Consider the following 27,449-nt stretch of genomic DNA (forward strand, 5'->3'; position numbering starts at 1 on the left):
TGCCAGGTCTCTGTGGATAGGTCTGACGTTATTCTGATGTTCCTCCCTCTGTACGTAAGGAATCTCTATCCCCTAACTGCCCTTAAGATGGTTTCTTTGGTTCTAAGATTTGCGTGTTTTACTATTACGTGCCAGGGTGTTGGCCTGTTTTCCTTGATCTTGGGAGGGGTCCTCTCTGCCTCTAAGACATGAATGTTTGTTTCATTCCCCAGATTAGGGAAGTTCTCAGCTACTGTTTGCTCAAATATATCTTCTAGTCCTCTCTCTCTCTCTCTCCACCCCCTCAGGGATCCCAATAATTCTGACATTGGAATGTTTCATGGTGTCACTTATTTCTGATTCTATTTTCATGGATTCTGAGTTGTTTTTCCCTGGCCTCTTCTTTTCCCTTCTTGTCTATTAATTAGTCTTCTAAATCACTAATTCGTTCTTCTGCCTTGCTTACCCTAGCTGTTAGATTATCTAGATTGGATTGGATCTCATTGATAGCATTTTTAAGTTCTGCCAATTCAGCTTTCATTTCTGCCCTTAGAGACTCTATGTTGCCATTAATCACTTTCTCCATTCTAGCTATCGTCTTCACAGTTGCTAGCCTGAATTCCATCTCCGACATCTTGGTTATATCTGAATCCATTTGTAAATCTGTGGCATAAGTCATAGTCTCTGAGTTTTTCCTATTTGGAGGGTTCCTCCTCCTAGTTCTGTTGAGGGGTGGTTGAGGGAATGTATAGAGTCCAAATTATTGACCACAACCCAAGCAAGATGCACCTATTTTATGGGGACCTTAGGGTTGCTGGCCTCTTGTTTTCCCAGCCTGTCTTTTGTGGGAGGGACCTGCCGTGCTGTTACTCAGGCAACCCTGTTTGGGCAGAGTTGCCCTGCCCCCTGTGGTGGGGGATGGGCTCAGTGAAAACTGGTTTTTTGGGGCTTTCGTTCTCTGGCGGCTTTCCCTGGTGGCTTTCCGCATCTCTTCCACAAGTCAGAGCAGAAGAGACCGTTTCCAACCCTCTGCCTCAGAGCAGAGAGATCACAGTCTGTTCATCAGTGAGTTCTCCAGGCCACACTATCTCTGTTTCTGTCCATGCTGCTATAAACTGCAGCGTCCTGGGTTGTGCACCCCTCAGCAGCACTCCCAGTCCTCTCATCCAGGTTGGGGCCCTCTGTGCTTCTCTGCCCTTTGTGCTTCCAAAACCGCCAGCCGCCCCCACTTCACTCACGCAGCCCCACCCTCCGGGTTTCAGTCTGGGGGGCTTCCCTAAAGTCCTTTCCCAGCTACTACCGGTCTGCTGGGGAGGCTGTTGCTCACCGGGGTGTAGGATCCCCACGGCCAGGCTCCCTCCCCCTTCCATTTATCCTCCGATAACTGCCCGCGGAATCACGGCTCCCCACTTCATACCTTGAAACCAAACGCCTGCAATATTCTGTTTGTAGAGATCCAGATCTATCTTCTTACATCTCAGGCTGATTTTGTGGGTGTTCGGAGTGGTCTCTTAGATATCCAGCTCAATTCCGGGACCGGTTAGAATAGGGTCCCCTACTCCTCTGCCATCTTTTCCCTCTCCTGTTTTGACGGGGCAGGATTCTTTAATGAAAGAAGAATTTAAGGTAAATAAAGAGGAAGATTTTTTTTTTAAAGCTCTACTATAATATTTAAGTCTAGTGAAACCTTAAAAATTTCAACTAATTATGGGGAAAACCTGTGTGAATTACTAAAAAGTACAAATTAAAATTTCAATGTTTTTAAGAAATAGCTTTATTAATTTCAATAATAAAGAGTAAAACTACCATCAAAGTATTGCCAAGTGTGAACTTTAGCTAGACCTATTTCAGTAATGAAGTAGAGATCATTTATAGTCATCAAAAAGTGATTAAAGAAGACAATTTAGGTGATACAAACAAACTTTATTTAACACTTCATGAAGTAGACAGTCTCTTTTCAGAGAACTGCAAAATGGGGCATAAGGCAAAAAGCTTTTATAAGCTAAAGAATAAAGAACAAAGAAAGTTAAATAGAAAACATCTGATTGGCTGGGGCCACATTGTCAGCCTTGTCTGGCATGAAAAGGCCCAGAGTTGGCTTGGCATTCGAGAATTGGCTATGTGAATATACTGTGTTTCTGGTCAAGCAGAGCATTGTAGGGATACAGTTATCTAAGTTTTGCTTTGCTGGGTGGCACCCCTGGCGGGAACAGCTCTATCTTGGGCCTAAACATTTATCTCCACAGTCCCCTTGTTTGATCATCCTTTTTACCATTCTAGAGATTTGATCAAAAATACCAATTTTTCAGTTACCATCACCTCTTCAGGTCTTGGTATAGTTTTCACAAGAGATGATGTCAGGCTCCTATTCTAGGAGCTGGTTTTGTTCTTCTGTTCTCTTTTGTCATTCCAGTCTGAGAGAGACCATCTGTCAGCTGGTCAGGGGCTCTCCACATGCATTTAAACTTTTGAGAGAATGCAGTATATTAGGGAGAAAATTATTATAATATATAATATTTGGGGCACCTGGGTGGCTCAGTCGGTTTCTCTCTCCCTCTCTCAAATAATAAATAAAATCTTTTTTAAAAATCTCTAAAAATATATATAATATTTATATAAATAACATATGAATATAATATAATAATAAAACAATCCTGTGGTTTGGACACTGCAAGTGAGCCAGGGTACCCATAACCCAAACCAGCTAGAATCAAATAAGTCAAGAAATTATCTTCAAAGGGTAGATATTTCTTTAAGCCAGTTGGCATGTTTATATATTTTGTGTAACTGTGTCTCCATGTCCCCAGAAGTGTTTATCCAGTGAGCTTGTTTCAGAAAAACTTGAGGCATTGGAAATCAGGGAAAAATTTGTAATGGGCAGAAAGAACTACAGGATTATCAGCATCTTTGCAAATTCAGCAGGCAGTTGGAGTTTGGATTACCTGTTTTAGCAGTGGTCTGAAATATGTGAACAATGTCATTATCTTTTCAGCCTTAGACAAGGAAAAAGTTGGACAAAAGAATCATAAATACCTTCATGGTATAACATTTAGGGAAAAGATGGTCGGAGAGGGAAGGAAGAAACATTCTTGATCTGATGTCTTGGGAGGAAGCAGTCTGCCTCCAATGTCAGCTACTTTTTCCTAGTCAATTGGATTTTGAGGTCTCTGGCATTTGCATAGGACCAGATGTTTGGTGGAGCCTTCTTCAGTTGTGAAATAGGCACCCAAGGTTTGATACCTTGTAATTTGGCAGCATTGTTGGTGGTTCAGGGTACTGGTAGGGTCCTTTCCCTGAATCCCACCCTTAAAAAAGCAATAGAGTAAAACAACAACTATCCATAAATGACAAAAGACTTAAAAATGCCCATGGTTAAAGATCTGATGAGAATTCACTATATTAGAATTGACAGGGAAATTTGGTTATTTCTGTGACATATAACATTTTAAGATAACTGGAATTATGACTGGTAATATTATACCAGGACATATCAGATTTTTAGGAATTTCGTAAAATTTCTAGAACACTTATATTAATAGCATGCATCCATACAAATACAATCTAAGAAGGTTTATTACATATTTGACAATGTTTCCTATGTGATTTAACATACCAAATAAACCCAATTAGTTTAACATCTCTTTTTGACAAGGTGAGAGACAAATCCTTTGAGATTTTCAAGGGACTCTGGCAAATCTTAAAGTCACTTTGAGGTAAAAAAGACTCCATTTAGAATTTGATTTGGGGAAGTTATCAAGATGTCAGAAGGTCTGAACATTAAATAGGATCACAGGTCATTATGAAATAATATTTGTCTATTTAACCAAAGTGACAGTAGAAGATTTTAAAGGTGAATACATAAGGTTACATGGTTGTGAACAAAACTTAGCCCTTTTAATATTGAGAAGACTGGGTTTTCTTAAGTAATCAAAGACTGATAAAGACAATGTGAAACTTAGTAAATTATTTTGGTAAAAAAAGTTTTTGCTGACCAGGCAGATTACTTAAAGGGAAAGAAAAACCTTCGTTTAAATTTTTTTTTTTTATTAAGAGCAGACCAATAATCTAAGAAAACACTTTGTCCTTTTAACAGAGAGAAAACCAAATTCTAGTTTTGCATCAGTGCATCAAAGATATTAAAACTTTTTTTTTTTTAAAGATTTTATTTATTTATTTGAGAGAGAGAATGAGAGAGAGAGAGCACATGAGAGGGGGGAGGGTCAGAGGGAGAAGCAGGCTCCCCGCCGAGCAGGGAGCCCGATGCGGGACTCGATCCCGGGACTCCAGGATCATGACCTGAGCCGAAGGCAGTCACTTAACCAACTGAGCCACCCAGGCGCCCAAGATATTAAAACTTTTTAACTCATTTTTTTAACTTAAATAAATCCATTCCAATCTTAGCTAGATTGACCACACATAAAGTTCCTTTCTCAGGATTCCTTTTCCATACACTTTCTACAACTTTTATATCCATTCAGATTTTGTCCTAATTTTTTTTTCCTATTCTGGAACAATTATTTTACTTTTGAACAAAATTACTTTCTTTTTTCCTTTGCCAAAAAAGCAAAAACAACAACAAAACCTCATGTCCTACATACCCTATCCAAAAGACACATTCTACTTTCCTTACCAATTTTTAATATACAGTTGTTTTCTTTTACCCGTATTATTTCAGTAATTTTAATTATGTATATTGATTAAAATTCCTAACCCTTAGAACCTTTAATTCCTGATAAAAACTAAGAAATAAGCAATAGTGGACTGTGAACTAACAAATTTATAAACACACTTCATAATTTCTAGAAGTATATTCTTCCTATAGTAAATTTTTCAATGTGGCACATGTGTTTACTAATAGACCCAATTATTTTAGTTACTCTGTAAAAGGAAGCCAAAAGTAGATAAACCTGTGTTTATGATATAAATAATGTAAAAAAATGTTTATAATGTAAATAATGTTTCAGTAATTTACTTGGAAATGATCTAGATATTCAATGAATATCTATAATTTAACTTAATTCAGTATAATTTTAAGGTTTCAAGTTACCAAAAAGATTTTGGAAAGTATTTTTAAATAGACATACTGTAAAGCATAATTATTATTGAAAAGTCCATTTATAACTTTCACTTACATCTATTTAATTTACTTCTTCTTAACAATTATGAAAATTTCATGAGGCATTAAACAGCCATCATCTTAAATTATCTTTCTTGTTGACAGATTTTGCAAGAGATAGCATGAGCTCTTTGACTTTTAGTAAACCTAGGAAGAATAAAAGTTGTATGTCTGCATTATATTTAATATTGACAGTTCTAAAGACATGCCTGTTTTAGTTAAACCAACAAACTTAAACTAGTTTTCCCCCCAGAGATTATCCTAGATCATGTGAACTTGAAAAACATTTGGGTTAGTTTCTGTGTTTCTTAGAGTATATTCTTGATTTATATAAACACTTAAGTTTTTTTTTAACCAATAGAGCTTCTTTACAAATTAATTTTGGCAATACTGTCTGAGGTAGAAAAATATCAACCATCTATAACATATACCTGTAGACATACATAAACATACAGATAGACACAAATAGGGATCTTACAGGTTTTGTTTTAAAAATTCAGCCATGAGACAGGTATGATAATGCAAAACTCACTAGTTTTTTAAACGATTGGGTCCAATTGTGTTTCTGGCAGAAGGGATAAATTTTAAGGTTACCTGCACAGACGGCTAATATTTGTGGAGAAGACTTTTAAGATTTTTCATTCACTGAATTTCCAAATAGCCTTTCCTTTTTCCCCCCTCCTTCTCATAAGAATTACCTTGGTTCCTAGAAAAGACCAGATAGAACAGCTGCATCTCAAAGGCACAGAGAAAGAATGCAAGTTCCTCCAAAAAGGACTTGTTTTCTAAGGCCAGAATTTTACAATATGAACAAGCCTTTTGAGATGAATAGGGGAGCTTTGAGAATTGGTGAAAAGCATAGATGGGCTTTTTCTGTTCTTGTAAAGGTTCCATTTGTAGGACACTTGCTTTCAATTCCCCAAAGAATTGAGTTGTAACCTGAATGATATTAAGGTATTGACCCACCAGTCCAACTACATTATCTTCAGTTTGCTACTTTGTATTGGGGAGATCTTCAGTTAAGCCAGAGGTCAAAAGATTTCTGTGTTCTAGATTGAGAGCTGTTGTCTTTGGAATGTTTTCCTTTCCCTCTAGGTATATAGTTTCATTTAGCCTAGGGGAGAAGGTCTAAAGAAAAAGTTCTATCAGGCTCTGAATATCAGCTTCCAATTTGGCCAACTTCTGACCTTAGAGCTACTTAAAAAATCTTTTCAAATATCTTGTCAGGTTTCAGCTGGGACAAACAGTAAATATTCCTGGCAATACTGAACAACCTCTTGGATGCAAGAGGCATCCCCAAGAGGGTGCAAAAGATACTACCCTCCCAAGATCCAGAGCCACTCCCAATGATAGCCAAAAGAAAGACAACTCCCGGGCGCCTGGGTGGCTCAGTTGGTTAAGCGACTGCCTTCGGCTCAGGTCATGATCCTGGAGTCCCTGAATCGAGTCCCGCATCGGGCTCTCTGCTCGACAGGGAGGCTGCTTCTCCCTCTGACCCCCCCCCATCTCATGTGCTCTCTCTCTCTCTCTCTCTCATTCTCTCTGTCTCAAATAAATAAATAAAATCTTTAAAAAAAAAAAAGACAACTCCCCCTAAGAGCTTGTGGCAGTTGATAGAACCCTAGCCACAAATGGAGTGCAACCCATATTTTTTCCAGCCATTTATTGGGCTTCCAGTCTGATGGTTGACCTGCCTGCATACGCAGTAACAGACAACCTGTGTGTGCAAGACAGGCAGAAAGCTAAGCCAAGTTCTGAAGACAAATAAGGAGAGAAAGGATTGACAACCAGTGGGTACCCCAAAACCAAATTCACAAGAGTATGCATTTAGAAAGGAGGGGACGGGTGCCTGGGTGGCTCAATCAGTTAAGTGTCTGCATTCAGTTCGAGTCATGATCCCAGGGTCCTGGGATCGAGTCCCACATGGGGCTCCTTGCTCAGCGGAGAGCCTGTTTCTCCCTCTGCCTGCCACTCCCCCTGCCTGTGCCCTCTCTGTCTGTCTGTCTTTCTCTCTCTCTCTGACAAATAAATAAATAAAATCTTAAAAAAAAAAAGAAAAAGGAGGAGGGGACAGAGTGAAATTTTACCTTCCTTTCTCTACTGAACACTACAGAGATCCAGAAATGACTGTGGTAAGAATTCTCACCCTTGCTGGCTTCTGCCAGTTTTCCTAAGATCTTTCTTACATGCAGGCTCAGGAGCAAATGGGATTTGAAGTAGAGTATAGTTCTAGTATCTACCAGAATTTAGCAAGGTTTTTCTTTAATTTTAGTTTTTCCTTAGAATGCTTAAGGGAATAACTGGTAGCAGTCTACTAGAGGATCCCTCAGAGTCCCATTAACTCTGGGAGGGGCCCATATGGGGATTCTCCTTCAGCAGTAGATACAGGAGCATTTGAGTTGGTGTAGGAAATTTGACAAGACCTCTGAGGACAGTCTTTTTTCTGATCCCCATTGATTGCAAATGAGACACCAGTTTCTGGGCTGGTGTTTTTATGATGGATCCCCATGATGGTATAATGGGGGAGGCCCAGGTGTTTTAGGTCTCTGGCCTTGGAGCTGTTGCAGTTTTAAGGCCACTAACTTGGCAGACTTTTGTTTACCCTCTTGTATTCTCTTCAGAGTGGAAAAACAATCCACACAGGATTACTAGAGAGAGTATTCAAATAAAGGAAGATAGAGGGGAGCAGTAGGAGTTGCTTTTGTTTTGGGTACTTCTTGTGTCTTTAATTTTTCATTAACCTTTTGCAATGAATCTTTCAATGGAGCTATTTTGGAATCTTGAAGTCTTTTGGAGGCTCCCACATGCCAATTAAAATAGGCATCCCGTTCTGTTTGTTTGATTTGAGAACCCTTGCTTTTAAATGAACTTCTTAAATGAATGATCTTGTCTAATTGACCGTTGTAATTCTAAGTTGTCTTTATAAGATGTTGCCCTTTTTGTAGATACCTACAGCTTCCAGAACCACAGTTAGAAAATAGACAGGTGTGTTGAAAGGTTGCACGCTTAATTCTTCGAAATGACGATCCCATTTATTTAGCTAATTCTGGATCTCTTGGCGCCAAATTAATACCTAAGAGGGATGTGCTGCTCGGTTGGGTACTTTGTGGTGTTTTACACTGAACCTTGTTGCACAGTTTTCTTGAGGTTGGCAGGTGACCTAGTGTCAATCTAACCTGTTCCATGACCAACTTATCCTAGCACAAGAGTCTTAGAGTTAGGCGATGTGTGCTCTAACACATTTTAAGTGACCTGTGCCCACCAATTTTGTGCCTTTGGTTTCTGAGGTTCCCATTAGCAATAGATTTAGTATTCCCTTCACCAGAAGATTTCTTTATAGTGGTGGACACTCTGATGACTTTTAATAGTCTGACTTGTGCCTACTTAAATTTTTATTTTGATAGTCAAAACAGTTCAAATTTCTTCTCTTATTTTCCCAAGTCCCCCAGCAGTTTATACTGTGAACTTGCCTCAAGACTTTGTGAGTCCCCTAACAGCTGCCACCCATTGTGAACTCCTGATATAACTGTCCCAGAACCCTCCTGGAAATTTCAATCCCTGAACCTTTCCAGGAACAATATATACATAAATACTTTTTAAATAAAGTTTGTTTGGACCAGAGAACTGCCCACAGGAGAATGGAGCTCAGATCTGAGAGTGACTTACCCCAGCTCTCAGTAGCGATGAGAGGAACAGTGAACTCAAAGGGTTCAGCAGGTGCCTTGCCTGTACGACTTGTCTCATAGCCAGTTAGCAGTCAGCCTTGGATCTCATCCCTTGTTGCCAGAAACTGTTAAAAATGATTAAAGAAGACAATTTAGGTGATGCAAACAAACTTTAACACTTTATGAAGTGGACAGTCTCCTTTCAGAGAACTGCAAAATGGGACATAAGGCAAAAAGCTTTTATAGAATAAAGAGTAAAGAACAAGAAAGAGGCAAATAGAAAACATCTGATTGGCTGGGGCCACATAGTCAACCTTGTCTGGGGTGAGAAGGCTCAGAGTTGGCTTGGCATTTGAGAATTGGCTGCCTGAAATTACTGCGTTTCTGGTCAAGCAGAACTTTTGCAGGGACATGGTATCTAAGTTTCAGTTTGCTTGACATGGCACTCAAGCAGAAGTGGCTCTTTCTTGGGCCAGAAATGTATTTCAACATAGTTAATACATAATTGGTATGCGAAATAGAAGTTGCCAAAATGCTTTAAATGCATAAAATAGATAGTTTCTAAATAGTATAAGTGTGTACAGCACACAGGAGGAGATAAAAATGAATCAGACATGAAAAGCCTTTGTGGAGCCCACAGTCTAATAGGGGAGGTGAGCTATTTACTGTGATTCAAAGTAGAAAGAATAGATTCTGGAAGAGAAAGACAGATGAAGTCCTACAGGAACTCAGAGGAGGGAGAGATAACGTCCCAGCTTGTGGAATTCAAGGAAGTTTCTCTGGAGGAGATAGCATTTGGATATGGATACTCTTATTCAATTAATTTACTTAAGATGCTAGCTCTTGGTGTTATCTGTATCAATGATACTAAGATGAGAGGTTTATTTCTCACAGTGGCTTGGACCAGTTCCACTCTATCCCATTCCATTCCTTTCCATTCCATTCCATTCCATTCCAAGACATCAAAAATGTACCTTAATCCTATCCATCTATCTTAACATATGTAAGCATTTGGTCTCAGGGGAATCCAGTAAGGGAGACTAGATGGATATATCATGAAGCCATTATTTCCCTTACACCTAAGCTCTTTGGTAGCCTGACCTTAATGATCAAGGGTGACCAAAATTGGTTTATCAGACCTTTCCTTCCTAGAGAGTATGAAGGGAAACATCAGGTTGCTCTGCTTATATTCTGAATTCTAAGTTAGTAGAATCCACTCTAACCTGTTTCCCTTCAGCTTTCTGGAGTCTTAAAGTCAGAATTTAAGCAGATAATCTATCTGACAACCTAATTCATACCTTGCCTTCTCTTTTTCCACTTCAGTCTCCAAAAATGTGATCTCCAGCTCCCAAATGTACACCTAATAAAACTTAAAATAAGAATTTGGGGGGAGATTTGTGAATCCTTCTCAGGTTTCTGTGTTTTAGCCACTAGCTTCTGTTGGCCTTTATTTAGCAAACAGTAGCATTAAATAACTGTTTGTTGAATGAATAAACAAATAAGTGAATGAATAATCAAATGACGGATTATTGCTTGCCTGCTTTGCCTCCTCAAATGGAAACTGCCCTCTTGCCTGAACACTGGCTAGCTCTTTCTCTGTCCTTTGATTCTCAAGGATGGGTACAAGAGGACCTGAGGTCAGGGTGCCCTTCTAGAACATGAGGGTGGTGCCCCAGCAAGGTTCAATATCTCATTCAGCCTCTGACCTCTTAATTTCTCTGGCTTTTAACACCTAAATATCTGTGGTGTTCTAGGGAAGGTCCTGTCACCTTTCCTGGTAAGAAGAGAGAACCCTATTAAGAGTATAGATCATTTCCCTTTATTGCAGGATAGAAATCTCTTGATTATAGATTACTGGCATTTTGAGGAGAGGGTGCTCTCTTTTTCACCATTGCACCCCCAGGCCCTATTGTAGAACCTCCATATACTGTTTAAATTCTGAAAATTTGTCCTTTTTCTCTCAGGAATACCTATACATCTCATTGTCTCATTGTCCTTTCTCCATTCTTAAAAGTTCCATCTTCATCCCCATGAATTTAGGTTGGAAAAGAATTTTTCTGGCCATTTAGTTTTTCAGTACAACTGGGTTTTTTGTTTTGTTTTGTTTTTTATTTTTGTTGTTGTTGTTTTGGGATGCCCAAGAGGGTCAGAGAAATCTTTTGGGGTAGGCAGAATTTGTGCTGTTACTAGAACTCTGCTTTCTTCTGATCCTGATCAGGAATTTGTGTCTGAGATATCATTCCAGGGGGGAATAAAGTGCCTTCCTAGGTTAATGATCTAACATTTTGGTTTTCTCAAAGTTTAGATATTATATTATATAATTGTATATATATTTAAATGTATAATAATTATGAAAATAAATTTAAGATTATAGCAAAGCACACTTTAGGAACCTTATTAAGTTTGTTCTGGAATGTTTAAAGTAAATGCTTCTCTGTCCTTACTTTCTGGGTTGATATTCATGTCTTCATTGAGATTAAACAGTCATATCATTGAGGGAAAATGTTTATTCTCCCCTAGCTTTATAGGTGCTGATGGCTTCTTTGGTTCAGTGCTGGGAATGTTTGGATAGAAATGAAAACACTCAGCAAGACAGTTGGAAACCATCCTTTCTCCTATTTCATTTAACCACAGTGTAAATGAATAAAAGTAATGGGACCTGGCCAGTAGCAAATATGAATTTGCAGAATGAGTTCAACCTGTGTTTCCCCCTCTACCTTTAGTGGCTTCTGAGGTCAGGTCCTTTTGCATCTCCATTTTTTCTAATGAATCAGCATCAGCCGTCTCAGATATGTCCCCACTTGTATTCTACAAAAAGAATTTGTAGATATGTATATACTGATGTAGAAAAAATGGTCAAGATAAAATGGGTAATTAAAAATGTAAATTGCAAAACAGATGTACCAATGTGATCCCTTTTTCTTAATATGTTTGTGTGCACACAAAAAAATTGGGGGGTAAACATGTTCCAAATTATGCATGTTCCCCTAGAATACTAGTAAAATATGAGTCCCAGATATCCAGATGCTCCTGATGAGTGTGGTCCCTCTGTAGCCTCCACAGCACCCTTGGCAGGAGTGAAAAGGAGCTTCCAGAACTTGCTCCTATTATGCCCTCAGGCCTCCCTCACCAGCCTGCCCAATACTCACAGCTTTACCCATCTCTGCCTTAAAACCAGCAGGACTAATCTAATCGGTTCTTCATCCCTGTTTGCACCAATCACCATAAGAAGTCCAGGAATCCAGATCATCACTCTTCTCCTCACTCTATTCTTGTACATTCTCTCTTCTCAGTCCACATCCAACCCTCCCAACTCCTGAAATCTTTTCTCCATGCCCTCTTGAACTCATCATTCACTGGCAGAATCTCCTAGGTCATCAGACTCTTTCTAAACATTCCCTTTACCTCCTTGTTCTAACTGAAATCCATCTCTCCCTCAGGATAGCCATGTAAAATGTCGGGTTTTTTTCTTTCCCAGTTCACCCCCTCACCCGCTGGGTCTAGAGGGGGCAGTGAGTGCTCTTGCTTTTTATTGCTACGTCCAAATTATTCTTTTTCCTACCTCCCTGAAACTACCCCCTCCAACTTTGAACTAATGTCATCAGACTCAGCACCCAGTACCCCTCCTGGTTGTAGTCATCTACTACCTCCAGGTCATTTCCCTTATTTCTTTTTTTCTTTTTTTTGAGATTTTATTTATTTGCCAGAGAGAGCGCGTGAGCGCACAGGCAGGGGGAGCGGCAGGCAGAGGGAGCAGGGAGCCCAATGCGGGGCTCGACCCCAGGACCCTGGGATCATGATCTGAGCCGAAGGCAGACGCTTAACCAACTGAGCCACCCAGGTACCCCTCCCTTATTTTTTGAAGATTTTCTCTCTGACTCTATGACACTTCCCAATACTATTTTTGCTACAATTCTTGTGAATTTTCAGTAGATGAAGCATCCAATATACAAACTTCAGTTCCTTGATCTCTCCAATGAATTTGTCCTCTGTCCTTCTTCAGCTACTTATTTTCTGGTTCTGTGTTTAGGTTAGTGGTTTTAAAAGTATGATTTCCATCCAACAGCATCAGCATCACCTGGGAGCTTGATAGAAATACATATTTTCAGGCCCCAGCCCTTACCTATTAAATCGAAACTCTAAGGATGGGACCCAACAATCAGTGGTTTAACAAGCTCTTCAGGTAATTCTGGTGCATGATCTTGTTTGAGAACCGCTGCCATAGTTCATTATTAAAATCACCCTCCTGAATATACTTTCAGCTTCTTTACCTTACCCTCACTTCATAGTACTCACCTGGAAAAACCGCAGCTTACATTAAATTGTGTTCTCTGTCTGCTTTGAGCTTTTATTTGTGCAACTAACCTTGGCTGTAGAAAAATCACACAATAATACTGAGTGGTCTTTGCACTAAATTCATGACCACCAACCTCCAGTGGGCCTTCAGAGTTGTCTGGCAGTCCTATTACAGCTCCCTATTCCCTCACTTTCCGACTCTGCAAATGACTCCTACCTTCTCTGTTTTCTAACATCTCTTCCATTCTCACCCTCGGCTAATGACCTTGTTTCCTATTTACTAAGAAAAGTGATCCAATCAGAAGGGGGATCTTTAGCTAGCCACCTAAACATACCAGTACCCATATACTCTCTCCCTTTCTTTCTATTACTATATGTGAATGATCTGGGCACCTATGTAAGGCCAACCCATGTACTGGTGCTGTATGTCCCATCTTCTCCCAATAACTCAGGGACTTTCCTCCCTGATTGCCCTTTTTTCTCCTGCATGCATCAGTTTTTCCCCTTTACTAGGTCTTTCCATTAGCAGATAAACATGCTACATCTCCCAGCTTTAAAACAAGGCATCCAAAAGGCACTTGGCATCTAAGAAGCACAGTTCCATCAGCTGTTATATTTGCAATGTAATGCTTTTCACTAGAGTTTTGACCATCAATTCCAGCCTTCTCATTTGACATCTGTGAATTGAGCCCTCACCCAAAATTACTGAGAAGTCACACACACACACACACGCACACGCACACACACCCAACGAAGACACTGGGGCAAGGTATTTTATAGAACTACTGTGTGTTCATTGACATGTAATGTGGTAATGTCAATGGATTGGAAACCCTCTATTCCTTCTAACTTTAGTTGTCTGACATATTTATAGGCTAAAACTGAATTCTTGTGCTCTATAATGGGCAATCTCTAATTGAAGTAATTCCTGAAAGAGAGAGGGAAGAAGAAAAGCAGACTAAGGAGGACAGAGAGATCCAAGAATTATTATGCCTAATAATTTTAGACTCTGAATTATCTCCTCTTGCCCCACATCCTAAAAGAACATCTACCTCCAAGTATTAGGAATACTGAGGGGCAAAAAGATTTGATTGGTAGGTTCTTTCTGTTATTCTCATGGAATGTGTTCCTGTCATTTGGAGGCAACTGAAGCAAGACACAAAATGCTTATTAGAGCTCCTATTTTGCTGCAACCAATAAACTTAAGGCTCAAGGAGCAGGCCAGGAGCAAAGAAGCCATAGATAACCACCACCACCCAACCTTCTTCCCCCACCTCAGTGTTCATTCTTTAAGAGTAAAATAACATTAATTACACAAAACAAGCTATTAAACAATGTGAAAACACCAAGTTAGAGCCTAAAGGAGGATATCAAAATTTAGGATTAAGAGTAATTAATTAGCTTATAATCAATTTCTTCTCTTAAAGCTTGTTTGCAATGGTATTTTAAGCAAAGTCTATGATTCCAAGTTATTAGCTCTTTTAACTATGCCAATTAGAGCCAAGTTGAGAAAAGCTTTTTTTTTTTGAGATGTAATTCACATAGTGTAAAATTCACCCTTTGAAGTGCATAATTCAGTAGGCTTTAGTGTATTCAACAGGGTTGTGCAGCCATCAGCACTAATTCCAGAACATTTTCATCACCCCCAAAAACCTGTATTCATTAGCAGTCACTCCCCATTCCCTCCTCCCCTCAGTCCCTGACAACCACTAATCTACTTTCTGTCTGTATGGATTTGTCTATTCTGGACATTTCATGCAAATGGAATCATACAATATGCAGTTTTTTATATCTGGCTTCTTTCACTTAACAGTGTTTTCAAGGTTCATCATGTAGCATGTATCAGTGCTTCATTCCTTTGAATGGTTAAATAATATTCAGTTGTATGAATATACCACATTTTGTTTATCCATTCATCAGCTGATGGACATTTGGGTTTCCACTTTTTTGGCTATTATGAATAACTCTGCTATGAACATTCATGTACAGGTTTTCATGTGGACAGAGAAAGGCTTTTGATTTAATATTTTTAAGTTTTTCAAAACAGCCAGCTTCCTTTTTTTTAATCAGAAGTACCCTCCTGATGTAGCAGAGCTTCCTCTTAAATATGTAACTTTTTTTTCCCTATAGCATCTTTTGAGCAGAATCTTTGGTGTCACTTCACAGTGACTCTCCTGTCTTTCTGGACCTTATTCTAACATTCAGCACAACTCTGAGCTCATTTCCCAGGCTTGCTGTGCTATGTATTTCTGTCACTTAGATTTTTACAGCTTTGCTGCCTGTTTTACCCCATAGGCCTTCTTCATTCTAAAGCCTTGGTTGATGGTATCATCTCAGTCTTCATAGCCATGTTCAGCTGAGGCTGGTGAATGACTTGACAAGTTGGTTTATAAAATAAAGGCTAGACTTATTTTGGCCCAACACATTGCCTATACAGTATTAACTGTTGAGCAATTTTCTACAAGTCAAAATAAGTGATTTACTTCTTCAGGCAGTTGTTCAAATTTTTCTCTATCCTGTGTAATCAACCCATTTTTTTTTTCTCAAAACATCCCATAGCGCTGATTCTTTCCAGAGAGAGAAAGAATTAATATTGTATATCACCATTGTCTTCACTAAAAGGATCAATGGCAGGGAATTATAAGAGGATTCAGAAAGCTCTAGAGAATCAATCCTGAGTTTCAAACTAAGCCTCAAAGAATGAATTCTATAAAAATGGAATGTGTTGGGTGTCACACACAGCTTTATTCTCCTTTATCCTTCCCAGTCTAACCTTCCTTGAGGTACAGGCTCTTTCTAGACTCACTCCTCAGTTCTTTAGGTCCTTTCAGGACACAGTAAGGAAGCACCTTTATTTGCTTTTCTTAAAAAGCTATTCTTTAAAAAATCCTTCACTTTTTCAGGTAACAGCAGAGGCTAGCCTCTCTTCCATTTAATCCTGCCAAGGAACTTGTAAAACTCTGTACCCAGGAACCCACCACAGCTGGTTCTCTTTGAGAAAGATTATCATCCTTGCTCAAGCATGTTTGCTCTAGGGGAACATATATGGAACATATAAGGAACCCCAGTCTAGGCAGCTGGATTTTAACACAGTTGCCTTGAAGACCCAGGTTGAGCACATTCTCCAGACAGAACAGACGTGTGTCTTCAGGGTATGCTCATGAATGATCTGCAAGCCAAGAAGAGATGCAGGTCATTGAGCAGGAAACACCTACTGTTGGCTAGTTATCTTATTTGGATGGACTTCATACATGCTGCAGAAGGCAGGAGAAAAGATCTGGTTTATTCCAGAAGGACATTGGGAAGACCCTTACAGTTGACTCCATTATAACTGCCCACAGTTCCAGCCTTTCCATGGTCTCAAACTAAATTTATAAACTATGTGTTAATAGTTTTCTATTCTTCATGCTGGTTAGCCCCTCCAGGGGAAAACTCTCACCCAGAAACACCCAGCCCCATGAATTGTACTTTCTCTATGATCAAAGTAGATAAGACAGTAGATCATAGGTCATGTTTGCATCAGTAGTGAAATTCCTTATACTTGATTTTTTCCTAGTAAAAAAAGAGGTCACTCTAAAAAACCTGTTCTTTGCAACTATGTTCCAGTTATATACTTCTTGAAACTAACTCATTCTGAGATCCTTTCTAGAACCAAGCACATTTACTTCCATAGAAGCACAAGTAAATAAGTAAAAAGCAAATAAACCAACCTCATGATAGTCTTTTTTGGTCAATAACTTATTGCCACAGACCAGTTCTTTCCTAAGCCCCTTAAGGGGGCCTGGTCTTTTCTCCGTCTGATTTCTTTGGAAAGCAGTTAGATAAACAAAAACTTAGAGCTCACTTCATCATCAAAAGAAATGGAGAGATGTCTTCTTAAGAGTGTAGCAGAGCAGGCTCTTTTTAAACTACTGTTCTGACTTGGAAACTTCAGAGACTTACGGGAAGTGAATGTAGTAAAAGTATTTGTTGTCCTTTGCTCCAAATCAGCATTGTGCTAGGTATGGTAAGGAAAAGAAGAGACCATTTATTTATTATCTCCATACCCTCAGCACTCAGTGAAGTGTCTGTATATAATAAGTGGCCAGAAAAATACTTGTTGAGTGACTATAAAATTGACCTTACCTTCAAGAGTTTAGACTCTTTGGAAAATAATTATCAGATTATAAAATACTGCAGTAGAAGCCCTTTTACTTGAACACAATTGGGATTAATAGTTATTTAGTAGGGAATCATAAACTCTATGTATATATTAAAATTTTTATCTTAAACTATTAATTTATTTGGATCTTTTGATAGAAGGCCAAAGCCTTTTCTTTGAGTGTCATTGGAAATTAGAATTCCATAACAGCTTTCTTTAATAAGTCACATTCAGTACATTTGTTGACTGAGTTCCAGTTTCAATTTCTTTAAAGTGAAGAAGGAACTTAAGTCAGTAGTGAAGCAATTTGAATGTAGACTCCTCCTAGATTTTAATTATTTTGTCCTTTATCTTACCCACACCTAATTTTACAGCAAAAAACTTTTAATAACAGCTTGACTTTACTGAATCTTTTTTTAAAAGATTTTATTTATTTGAGAGAGTGCACCAGTGCATGCACACACATGTGCCTGTGCGCATACCGGGGAGGCCAGAGGGGGGAAAGAGAGGGAGAGAGAATCTCAAGCAGACTCCACTGAGCGCCAGCCCCCTCATAGCTCGATCCTAGGACTGGGAGATCGTGACCTGAGCCAAAACCAAGAGTCAGCTGCCCAACTGACTGAGCCACCCAGCCACCCCCTTTTACTGAATCTTTATAAAACAATTCAACTTAGATGTTTTATTTTCAATTTTAGGAATTTTAGAAACAACAACTTTTTTCCGCATTCATATTTCATTAGTTTATGTAATATGTAATTGAAATGAGTAATTACTGTAAAAAGTACAACATAAACAAGTGGATACAGGCACAGCCAACTCTTAGCAAGCAACTACTGTGAGAAGAAATATGAGAACATAACAGAAACTAAATTGTTAGTCATGGATCAGTGTGTTCCAGGTGTCAGGTTCTCTCTTTTACAAGAGAAATGGAGATCATTGGCTAAACCAGAGAATAGGTTAAGTGGAGGTAATTTAAGAGTAATGGTATTTCATTAAGAGAATTGTAGTAAAGGGGGCTTACGTAGGGAAGGTAAAATTTCATGAAATAGGTAAAATTTGAATTGGATTTTGAAGGATGGTTAGAGTATATATGATTTGAGGAGAAGGAGCATTCTCAGGAAAGGGAAGAAAAGTCACCCCCCTAAGGCCACACATTGCTTGGGAAGAACAAGGGGAATAAATTTAAGATGTAGTTTAATTGAAAAAGCATTAGGTCATAAACCTAAGGCCTAATGCCATTCATAACAGATTTTTTTGATGTTTTAATTTGGAGGTAAATAATGAAGGAGGAAAAGATCATTCTAGGCACGGAGTGTAGGAAAAAAAATCAGGGAAAGCTAGAGCTCAGAGTTAACATGTAAGCCCAGTGAGAGGAAATTGGGGAAAACAGAGGAGCCCAAGTTAAAGAATTAGACCAGTGGTTTCAATCATAATCTTCTGTCAATTATACTATATATTGAAAGCTTTCATGTAAGATTTTGTATGCGTGGAGAATTCCACAGCTTAAAAAGAAAAAAAATTGAAAACCATAGGTTTAGACATATAAACCCAATGTACACATTATGAAGTGTTGTCAGAATGTCTTGAAAGGAAATCAATAAAAAAAAGATAAATCAGGGCGCCTGGGTGGCTTAGTCAGTTAAGCATCTGCCTTCTGCTCAGGTCATGGTCCCAGGGTCCTGGGATCGAGTCCTGCATCAGGCTCCTTGCTTAGCAGGGAGCCTGCTTCTCCCTCTGCCTGCCGCTCCCTGCTGCTTGTGCTCTCTCTCTCTGACAAATAAATAAAATCTAAAAAAAAAAAAAGATAAGTTGTAGGAAACAATGGAAATCCAAAGAATGTAATTCCCACTAAATTCGACAAAAGTTCAGTAGAAGAGAGTTGTGAGTTATTTTTGGTTTGGGGGTTTATTTGGTAATGATGTTTGGTTTATATTTTCTAGAAATAGAAAATAAATATTGAATAATGTGATCGAAAATAAAGATTGAAGAGGATGTTTGAAGTTTTATTTGTAAATGACTATATGAGGCAGATGTTTAGTATATAATAAAATAATAGAGTATTTTTTAAATCTGAGATGATTTCTTTAAAGCTCCTTGAAGAAGAGGGCGCCTGGGTGGCTCAGTTGGTTAGATGACTGCCTTCGGCTCAGGTCATGGTCCCAGGGTCCTGGGATCGAGTCCCACATCGGGCTCCCGGCTCAGCGGGGAGCCTGCTTCTCCCTCTGACCCTCTCCCCTCTCATGCTGTTTCTCTCTCGCTCGCTCTCTAATAAATAAATAAATAAATATTTTTTTAAAAAAAAAAAGCTCCTTGAAGAAGAAAGGCTCACAAATTCAAGACATTATGTCATTGCTATTTGCTCATCTTTTGTGCCTTTACTGTCGCCAAATTTCACTCACATGTATATAAAAGCTGCTTTCTTATGGCATTCAGTTGTTCCACTTTCTTTTTTTTTTAAAGATTTTATTAATTTGTTTATTTTGAGAGAGAGAGACAGAGAGTATGTGAGTGGGGGGAGGGGCAGAAAGAGAGGGGGAGAGAGAATCTTGAGCAGACTTGCACTGAGAAAAGAGCCCTCGACCCCATGACCCCGAGATCATGACCTGAGCTGAAATTAAGAGTCCGACACCCAACTAACTGAACCATCCAGGTGCCCCCAGTTGTTCTACTTTCTTAACCCACACTTTGACAATAAATTTTCAAATGTGTCTAGATCCAGAATCACTTCAACGAAGTATGTTGGATAACTAAGATAGTCTTCTGCAGACAAGCCAAAAAAAAAAAAAGGATTTGATTTTAAAATATAAGATCAACAGACCTCTTTCTATATTACATTTGAGGATGAAAGTTTTTCTCCGTATTTTAGCTGGATATATCTAGAGGGTTTTATATATTTGCTTCCCTTCAAATAAGAAATAAAAAAAAAACTGTTCTTAAAACGATAGATTCAAATTTGAAGTGTAGCTTGTTCTTTTTTCATAAAATACTAAATAGCAAAACCAAAAATGCTCTACATGTTCTTTTTCTAATTGTTTGAGGAGAAACTGATTTATGTGGATTGACACCTCACATACTCTGAGTTTAAGAAGTTAGCATTATCTGAGAAGTTGCTATTTTTAGGTCCATCTGTAATGTTTCTAACTTTGGTGCTAGAGTAGTGGGTGCTTCCTTTCCCAGAAGGCTCTGTATTCTCAACATGTGCAGGTCAATTTGACATAAAGCTCTCTACAGGGAGCAACAGGCCCATTGCAGGCGTGTTTCTAACTTGAAAATTATGAGCAGATATTGGGAGCCACTGGCTATATTTGGGAACCAGTTGCATGTCAGTACAAGCATGGATTGTGGTCCCTGGAGACTGGGAAAGCACAATGCCTGAACTTAATTTCTTTTGGAGATAAGAAGAAAATACCTCTCTACCTGACAAGATTGACAACTTTTTAAATCTGACCATCTTCAGAAGTGTACTGGACAGTGGCTAAGTAAACATCCACTTTTCAAAGATGATGATCAAGGAAACATCTCTACGAAGGGACCCGGATTTAAGGGGAGAGTTAGCTTTCCTGGCAAGGGGCTGTGATTTTGTTCTCCCGTCACGGTTTAAGAAGCGGCTGAAGTCATTTCAGCAGACACAGGTTTGGAACTTGGGTGTTTCTTTTAAAATATTTTTATTACTAATAAAACCACCCAGTGAACTAACTTACAAATAATTTTACAGCTCACTTGATATTAGATCAAGGAATTAATCTGTGTCCTCTATTCAGCTATTTGCAGAAAGCTATTTGTAGAGAGATTCCAACAGGTTTAAAAATAGACCTTCTGGACCTGAAGTACAGTACTCACATTTTTCTCTTGTAGAGAGGGAATCCAGTTTTAGAGACAATAAAAACACCTCAACAAATACCGTACAGTTCACAAATTTTAAATAGAAGTATCTTTGAGAAACTAGAATTTCTGTGCTAAAAGCTGTCTTTGCACTTTGAATCAATAGACTATATTTGTATTAACATACATACATCTGTAATGAATTGTTTTTAAAGTATCAGTCCTGGTAATCTTTTTTTGCGGGAAGAACTAATTTTATATATAGGCAGTTGTGTGGGTGTGGTATAATGTATGTAGGTAACAAAGGATGACAATTTCTGGGTTGTGAAAGAATGTCCTCCCTCAGCAAGCTGTGATATTGAGTCATTTCTGCCTGTGATGACAACTTTGCAGAATCCATGCTTACTTGCTTATAATGTAGGGCCAGTGTTTTACCAAACAATTTGCCTCACCTTGAATACAATACAAATCAAGGGTCATACAAGTGATGGCCACCCAGAATCCAGCAAGAAACCGTAGTTTCTTAGTTATTCTGACCCAGAGTAATTTCAGATTGAGTGAACCATATGAAATTGCTTATTTTTAAAAACAGGTCAAAAATGGTCAAATATTGGAAATGCTACAGTGACATAATAGTATAAGGATACTAAATGATACTATGTTTGTTTATAGACTAAAACTGAAATGGAGAATTGAGACACTTTCCCCAGCTAGTTCTATTTTAACGCTGTTTCTAAATTTGAACGAAACAGTTTTATTCAAAATGAGCAGATGCTGAACTTGCTGGTAAATCTGCCAAATTTTATATAACTGTTATTCTATAGTATTTATAAAGGGCCAGTTTTATTAAACTAAATTATGTGTCTTCTGTTGAATTCAGTGGAAAGTAAATTGATAACACATAAAAGTGCAAAATAAATGCATTCTTTTTTTTCCCTTTTAAATATATCAATTTTGTTAAATATGGGATTAACCAATGAATTGATAAATACTTCCCTATCAGTGAATTGCTTAATGTTAAGAAGTACACTAAGGAAAGCAAAGTAGATTATATAGTTGAATACCCATTTAAATAAAAACTTTGACAGATAGCCAGGGTTTGTTCTCAATTGTTACTTATTTCTGTCGAAGCAAAAGTGTAGAATTAACATAGAAGGTCTTGCTCTAAACCTTTTCCACTAGTGTGTGTTCACTAGACTATTGGGTTTCATCCCCACTGGCACCAGTGGTCTTAATCCTATGGTTATAACTGCCTGGATGTCACACCATGGAAAACATTTTGGGGAAACAAAAAAAGAATTTTTATGATTGTATACTTGTAGTCTCACAGACCTGTTTCAACATAGAATAATAGAAAGGGGATGACACTAATATAAATGACCTATTTATATATAAACATAAAGCCCCTGAAGAATTATATGCCTTCTTGTAGAAGTTTAGGAACAATTTCTACTGTTATTGATCATGGGACTCTGTAATAATATTTACAGCTTAACATTAAAACAGAAAGAAATCTTTACGTACAGATTATCAATTTGTTAACTCAAAAGTGATTTGTAAACTTTAAATTGTTTTACAAATATAAATGATTATTCTATTTCTTGTTGAATCTGAAGGACCATGCCAAATTACATTTAACCTTTTTGAGAACCTCATCCTTTGGCCTTGTGGCTCCTTTTCTTAAATAAGGACATATCTGTGCCTAGCACTGTTCTGAACATTTTACCTACGTTAGTTACATCCTGTAATTTCCTTTAATCTTTACAACAACCTTCCAAGAAGTAGGAGTTATAATCTGTTTTATTACTGAATTCCTGAGGTCACAGAACTAGTAAGCCATCACTGTTTTCTTTTACGTTTTTCATACTTCATTAGCCTCACTTCTCTCTGTGCCATGTTTTGCTTGACTATTACTTTATAGGGGTGACATCCTGATAGTGCAGCAAATTCTTGGTATGACCAACTGGACTTAATATCCCCAGTAGTATTAATATATGAGCAGACTCTACTGTTTGTATTGTGTCAGATATTAACCTGAGAAATAGGCCATGTGTGACAAAAGAAGATTAAATCCTATTCATCACATATTTATGTGAATGAAGCTTATCTTCCTGTAATACTCATGCTTTTCAAGGGTAGCCAAGATTTTTATCCTGAGTTTAAAGATATGTTATGAGCCCATATGTCAAAATGATAGTCAGATCTACTATTTCAGATCTACTATAAGATATCAGAAATATGATACTCAGATCTATTACTTAGAGATAAATCACTGTTCAAACTTTAGGAATGGTATTAGGATAATTTAAGGAAAATGAAAATTTGAGTAATATTTTGTGTTCATAGTGATCAACAGTCCTGTCCCTCTTTCATACTTTATGTAGTATCTAACACAGTGCCATGCTCATGAGCCTTGATAGATAATTTGATCAAAATTAAGAGAAGAAATTGGGGCACCTGGGTGGCTCAGTCATTAAGCGTCTGCCTTTGGCTCAGGTCATGATCCCAGGGTCCTGGGATCGAGCCCCGCATCGGGCTCCCTGCTCGGCGGGAAGCCTGCTTCTCTCTCTCCCACTCCCCCTGCTTGTGTTCCCTCTCTCACTGTGTCTCTCTGTCAAATAAATAAATAAAATCTTTAAAAAAAAAAAAAAATTAAGAGAAGAAATTAAAACTCTGAAAATCTTCATGGAACTCTTTTTGCTTTTTCTGCTAGGAATCTCAGAACTAAATTTAGTCTTCATTGGTAAAGTAGACTTCTACATGAATGTTAGTGTACCTCCCATCCCCTTTCCCTGAATCATGGATAATCTTAATCTCCTCATTGCCCGCCCCCCCTGCCCCTATATACCGTCCTTTCTTCTATCTCTTTATGGCATACCACATCAAATCCTTTTTGGAAAAAGGAATGATATAAACTATAAATGAGTTAAGCTCTGAAGGGAGTTTGGCTGTGATGAAATTAATAACCACGATCCTTGCCTATTATTGGAGTGTACCAAAAATGAGAGAAATGTGTATTATAGAAAAAAATGGCATCCCCCCAGGGGCAAGTAAATCAACCTGGTAGAAGACTTACCAAAAGTAAAATGCTTTAATTTTCTTAACAAAGACTTTCTCTGCATCAGGTACTGACAGTGATTTTACCTAGACAAAGTCAAACTAGAGAGAAGAAGGTGAAAGAACACCCCCCAATATATTTTAGATTTATGCATTTTAAAAGAACTTATTCTATGTGCCTGTTGAAGTAGAGGTAGAATGTGCAGAAAGATGAAGAACAGTCTTCGAAAAGAATTTACTAATCCAATTCCAACAGACTAAGAATACACGTGAAGATCTTAATATGTCAGCTAACATTGCTCTTAAATGTCTGGCTCATAATTGATGGAAGGATGTACTATAGGATTTTTAAAGCATAAATCTGCGTAAACTCAGGTATTGACAGATAACGTATTTATTTTTTATGGATAGGCATTCCCTAGAAGCAAACTGATCACCTGTAGAGTAGAATGAGCTCTTGATCTCTACTGTCTCTATTTATTACTTATTACTGGTGAGGACTTTCAAGAAATATATACTGTTTAGAATGTTTGTGTCTCATAATCACATTTTCCTTCCAGATTCAAAATAAACCAGAAAAGAAACCTGGGACACCTCTTCCACCTACAGCCACTTTTCCAACTAGTCCCCGACCTCTCTCTCCAGTTCCTCATGTGAATAATGTTGTGAATGCACCATTGTCCGTAAACATTCCACAGTTCTATTTTCCTGAAGGACTTCCCGATGCCTGCAGTAACTATGAACAGACTCTAAGCAAAATTGAAACTGCTTTCATGGATATTGAAGATCAGAAAGCAGACATCTATGAAATGGGAAAAATTGCAAAGGTAATATAACTACTAAATGATGTATAATCTCTCTTTCTCTAACAATCCCAGTCTCTCTCTCTTCACTGCCTCTTTGCTCTCTGTTTTTTAAGCATGGCTAGGTTTTTTCCCTTGTTGAAAAAACTTATTTGATCCTGATACATCATCTATGGTCCCATTTCATGGAACTCGTAAGTTTGAATAAAACCTTAGTGTTCTTCCAGTCCATCCTCCCATTTAATATAGGAATTACATCCATGACATCATCAACACATAAATTCATTCTCTGCTTGAATGCTTTCAGTGACCAGAAGCTCACTGTCTTGCCAAGCAACCTGTTCCATTATGAAATAGCCTCACTGGGGACGCCTGGATGGCTCAGTCAGTTGGGCATCTGCCTTCAGCTCAGGTCATGATCCCGGGGTCCTGGGATCGAGTCCTGCATCGGGCTCCTTGCTCAGCGGGGAGCCTGCTTCTCCCTCTCCCTCTGCTGCTCCCTCTGCTTGTGCGCTCTCTCTCTGACAAATAAATAAATAAAATCTTAAAAAAAAAATGAAATAGCCTCAGTTGTTAGAAAAAGTTCCCTTGTATTGAATATGAATGTCTTTTTTTGTTCTCACCCATTGATCATAACTCTGCCCTGAAGCCAGACAAGGAACCATTGGGCCAGCTCAACACTAATTCTACTCAGAAATAAATGGATTTGCCGCTAGGAACCAAGTCTTTGATACTTTCCAATATACTCAACTGCTTCTAATTTAGGATCTTAGCCTTTCCTGCCAGGACTACTGAACATCTTCAGTAACTGGATGCTACATCTCCAGTCTCCTCCTAGAACAATTAATACTAAGCATGAGCATCAGATTATATTTGATCATGCCATTCCCCAGCTCAGCAATATTCCCCAGCTCACCACCTATAGCAGCACTTTGTTTTGTTTGGGTTTTATTTTTATCATGCATGTAAATTGAAGAGTCAGATCATTGCACTACTGGGTATTTACCCCAAAGATACAAATGTAGTGATCTGAAGGGGCACTGACACCCCAATGTTTATAGCAGCAATGTCCACAGTAGCCAAACTATCTCAAGATTTAGCAGTGGTTCAGGCTGTGCTTCAAGAGGCAGAGGGGTTTAGTAGACTAAGGGTTGCATGTGGGCAAGTAGGAGACCAAGTGGAAGCTCCTGAGACCCCGTTCATACTTTCATAGTTCCCCTGCTTTCAGGAATAATATTTTATTTTTTTAAAAGATTTTATTTGTCAGAGAGAGAGAGCACAAGCAGAGGGCGCAGCAGGTAGAGCAGGCAGAGGGAGAAGCAGGCTCCCCGAGGAGCAAGGAGCCTGATGGGCTCGATCCCAGGACCCTGGGATCATGACCTGAGCCGAAGGCAGACGCTTAACCGACTGAGCCACCCAGATGTCCCTCAGGAATAATATTTTAAAGTTTGGACACTACTGATCTTGAGGATAAAACCCAAACTACTGTTCCCTGCCTAAGCCTGACCTATTTGCCCTCCAACAGGATTGCCTCTGCATTTGGGCTCTCCCAGTTCTTCCCTCCAAAATGGGCTTCCACTCCTGCCAACCCCCACTACACCCATCCGTTAAGATCTACCTTCCATCGTGTCTTTGGAGAAGTCCCTGAGTCCCCACTCCAGTCATCCCCTGCCCTCTTCTCTATCTGCATTCAGAACATTTGTTGCTTCTGGGGGTTTTTGGTTTTTTTGTTTTACATTCTTCTCTTTAATCAAATTATTGAGCACATTGTGTTAAGCAAAATACTGCACTTAGAAAAAGTAAAGCAGATAGATTCTTTACTTCTTATTCACTATGAAAATGAATAATTATTCACTATTTTCTTTTTTTTTCGTTTTTTTAATTTAAATTCCATTAATGAACATACATTATTGGTTTCTGAGGTAGAGGTCAGTGATTCATCAGTCTTATATAATACCCAGTTGCTCATTACATCACGTGCCCTCCTTAATGTCCATCCCCCCCGACCTCTCTCCCCTCCAGCAACCCTCAGTTTGTTTCCTATGATTAAGAGTCTCTTATGGTTTGTCTCCCTCTCTGATTTCGTCTTTTGGTTTTTTTCCTCTCTTCCCCTATGATCCTGTTTTGTTTCTTAAATTACACATACAAGTGAGATCATGTGATAATTGTCTTTCTCTGATTGACTTATTTCACATAGCATAATACCCTCTAGTTCCATCCACGTCATTGCAAATGGCAAGATTTCATTTTTTTTTTGATGGCTGAGTAGTATTCCATTGTATATATATGCCACATCTTCTTTATCCATTCATCTGTCGATGGACATCTGGGCTCTTCCCATAGTTTGGCTACTGTGGACATTGCTGCTATAAACATTGGGGTGTCAGTGCCCCTTCAGATCACTACATTTGTATCTTTGGGGTAAATACCCAGTAGTGCAATTGTTGGGTCCTAGGGTAGCTCTATTTTCAACTTTTTGAGGAACCTCCCCATGTTTTCCAGAGTGGCTGTACCAGTTTGCATTTCCACCAACAGTGTAGGAGGGTTCCCCTTTCTCCGCATCCTCGCCA

The 27,449-nt window shown here is 38.6% G+C and overlaps 1 protein-coding gene across 9 annotated transcripts in view; it reads left to right on the top strand.

Annotated features, from left to right (window-relative positions):
• The window catches only part of PPP2R3A (protein phosphatase 2 regulatory subunit B''alpha), a 200,632-nt gene that overhangs the window by 55,885 nt on the left and 117,298 nt on the right, over nt 1-27,449 (top strand). For 8 of the 9 annotated variants that reach the window (XM_081826702.1, XM_081826717.1, XM_081826737.1 and 5 more), the window contains one exon: nt 24,637-24,903. In XM_081826702.1, coding sequence (XP_081682828.1) covers nt 24,637-24,903 — 267 coding nt within the window. Of the gene's footprint in view, nt 1-19,719; nt 20,830-24,636; nt 24,904-27,449 lie in introns of those variants that run through there. The other variant, XM_006727917.3, reaches the window with a different exon arrangement.

Source organism: Leptonychotes weddellii, chromosome 1 (assembly GCF_054177405.1).
Source record: "Leptonychotes weddellii isolate Sample4059 chromosome 1, ASM5417740v2, whole genome shotgun sequence".
Classification (NCBI taxonomy): Eukaryota; Metazoa; Chordata; class Mammalia; order Carnivora; family Phocidae; genus Leptonychotes; species Leptonychotes weddellii.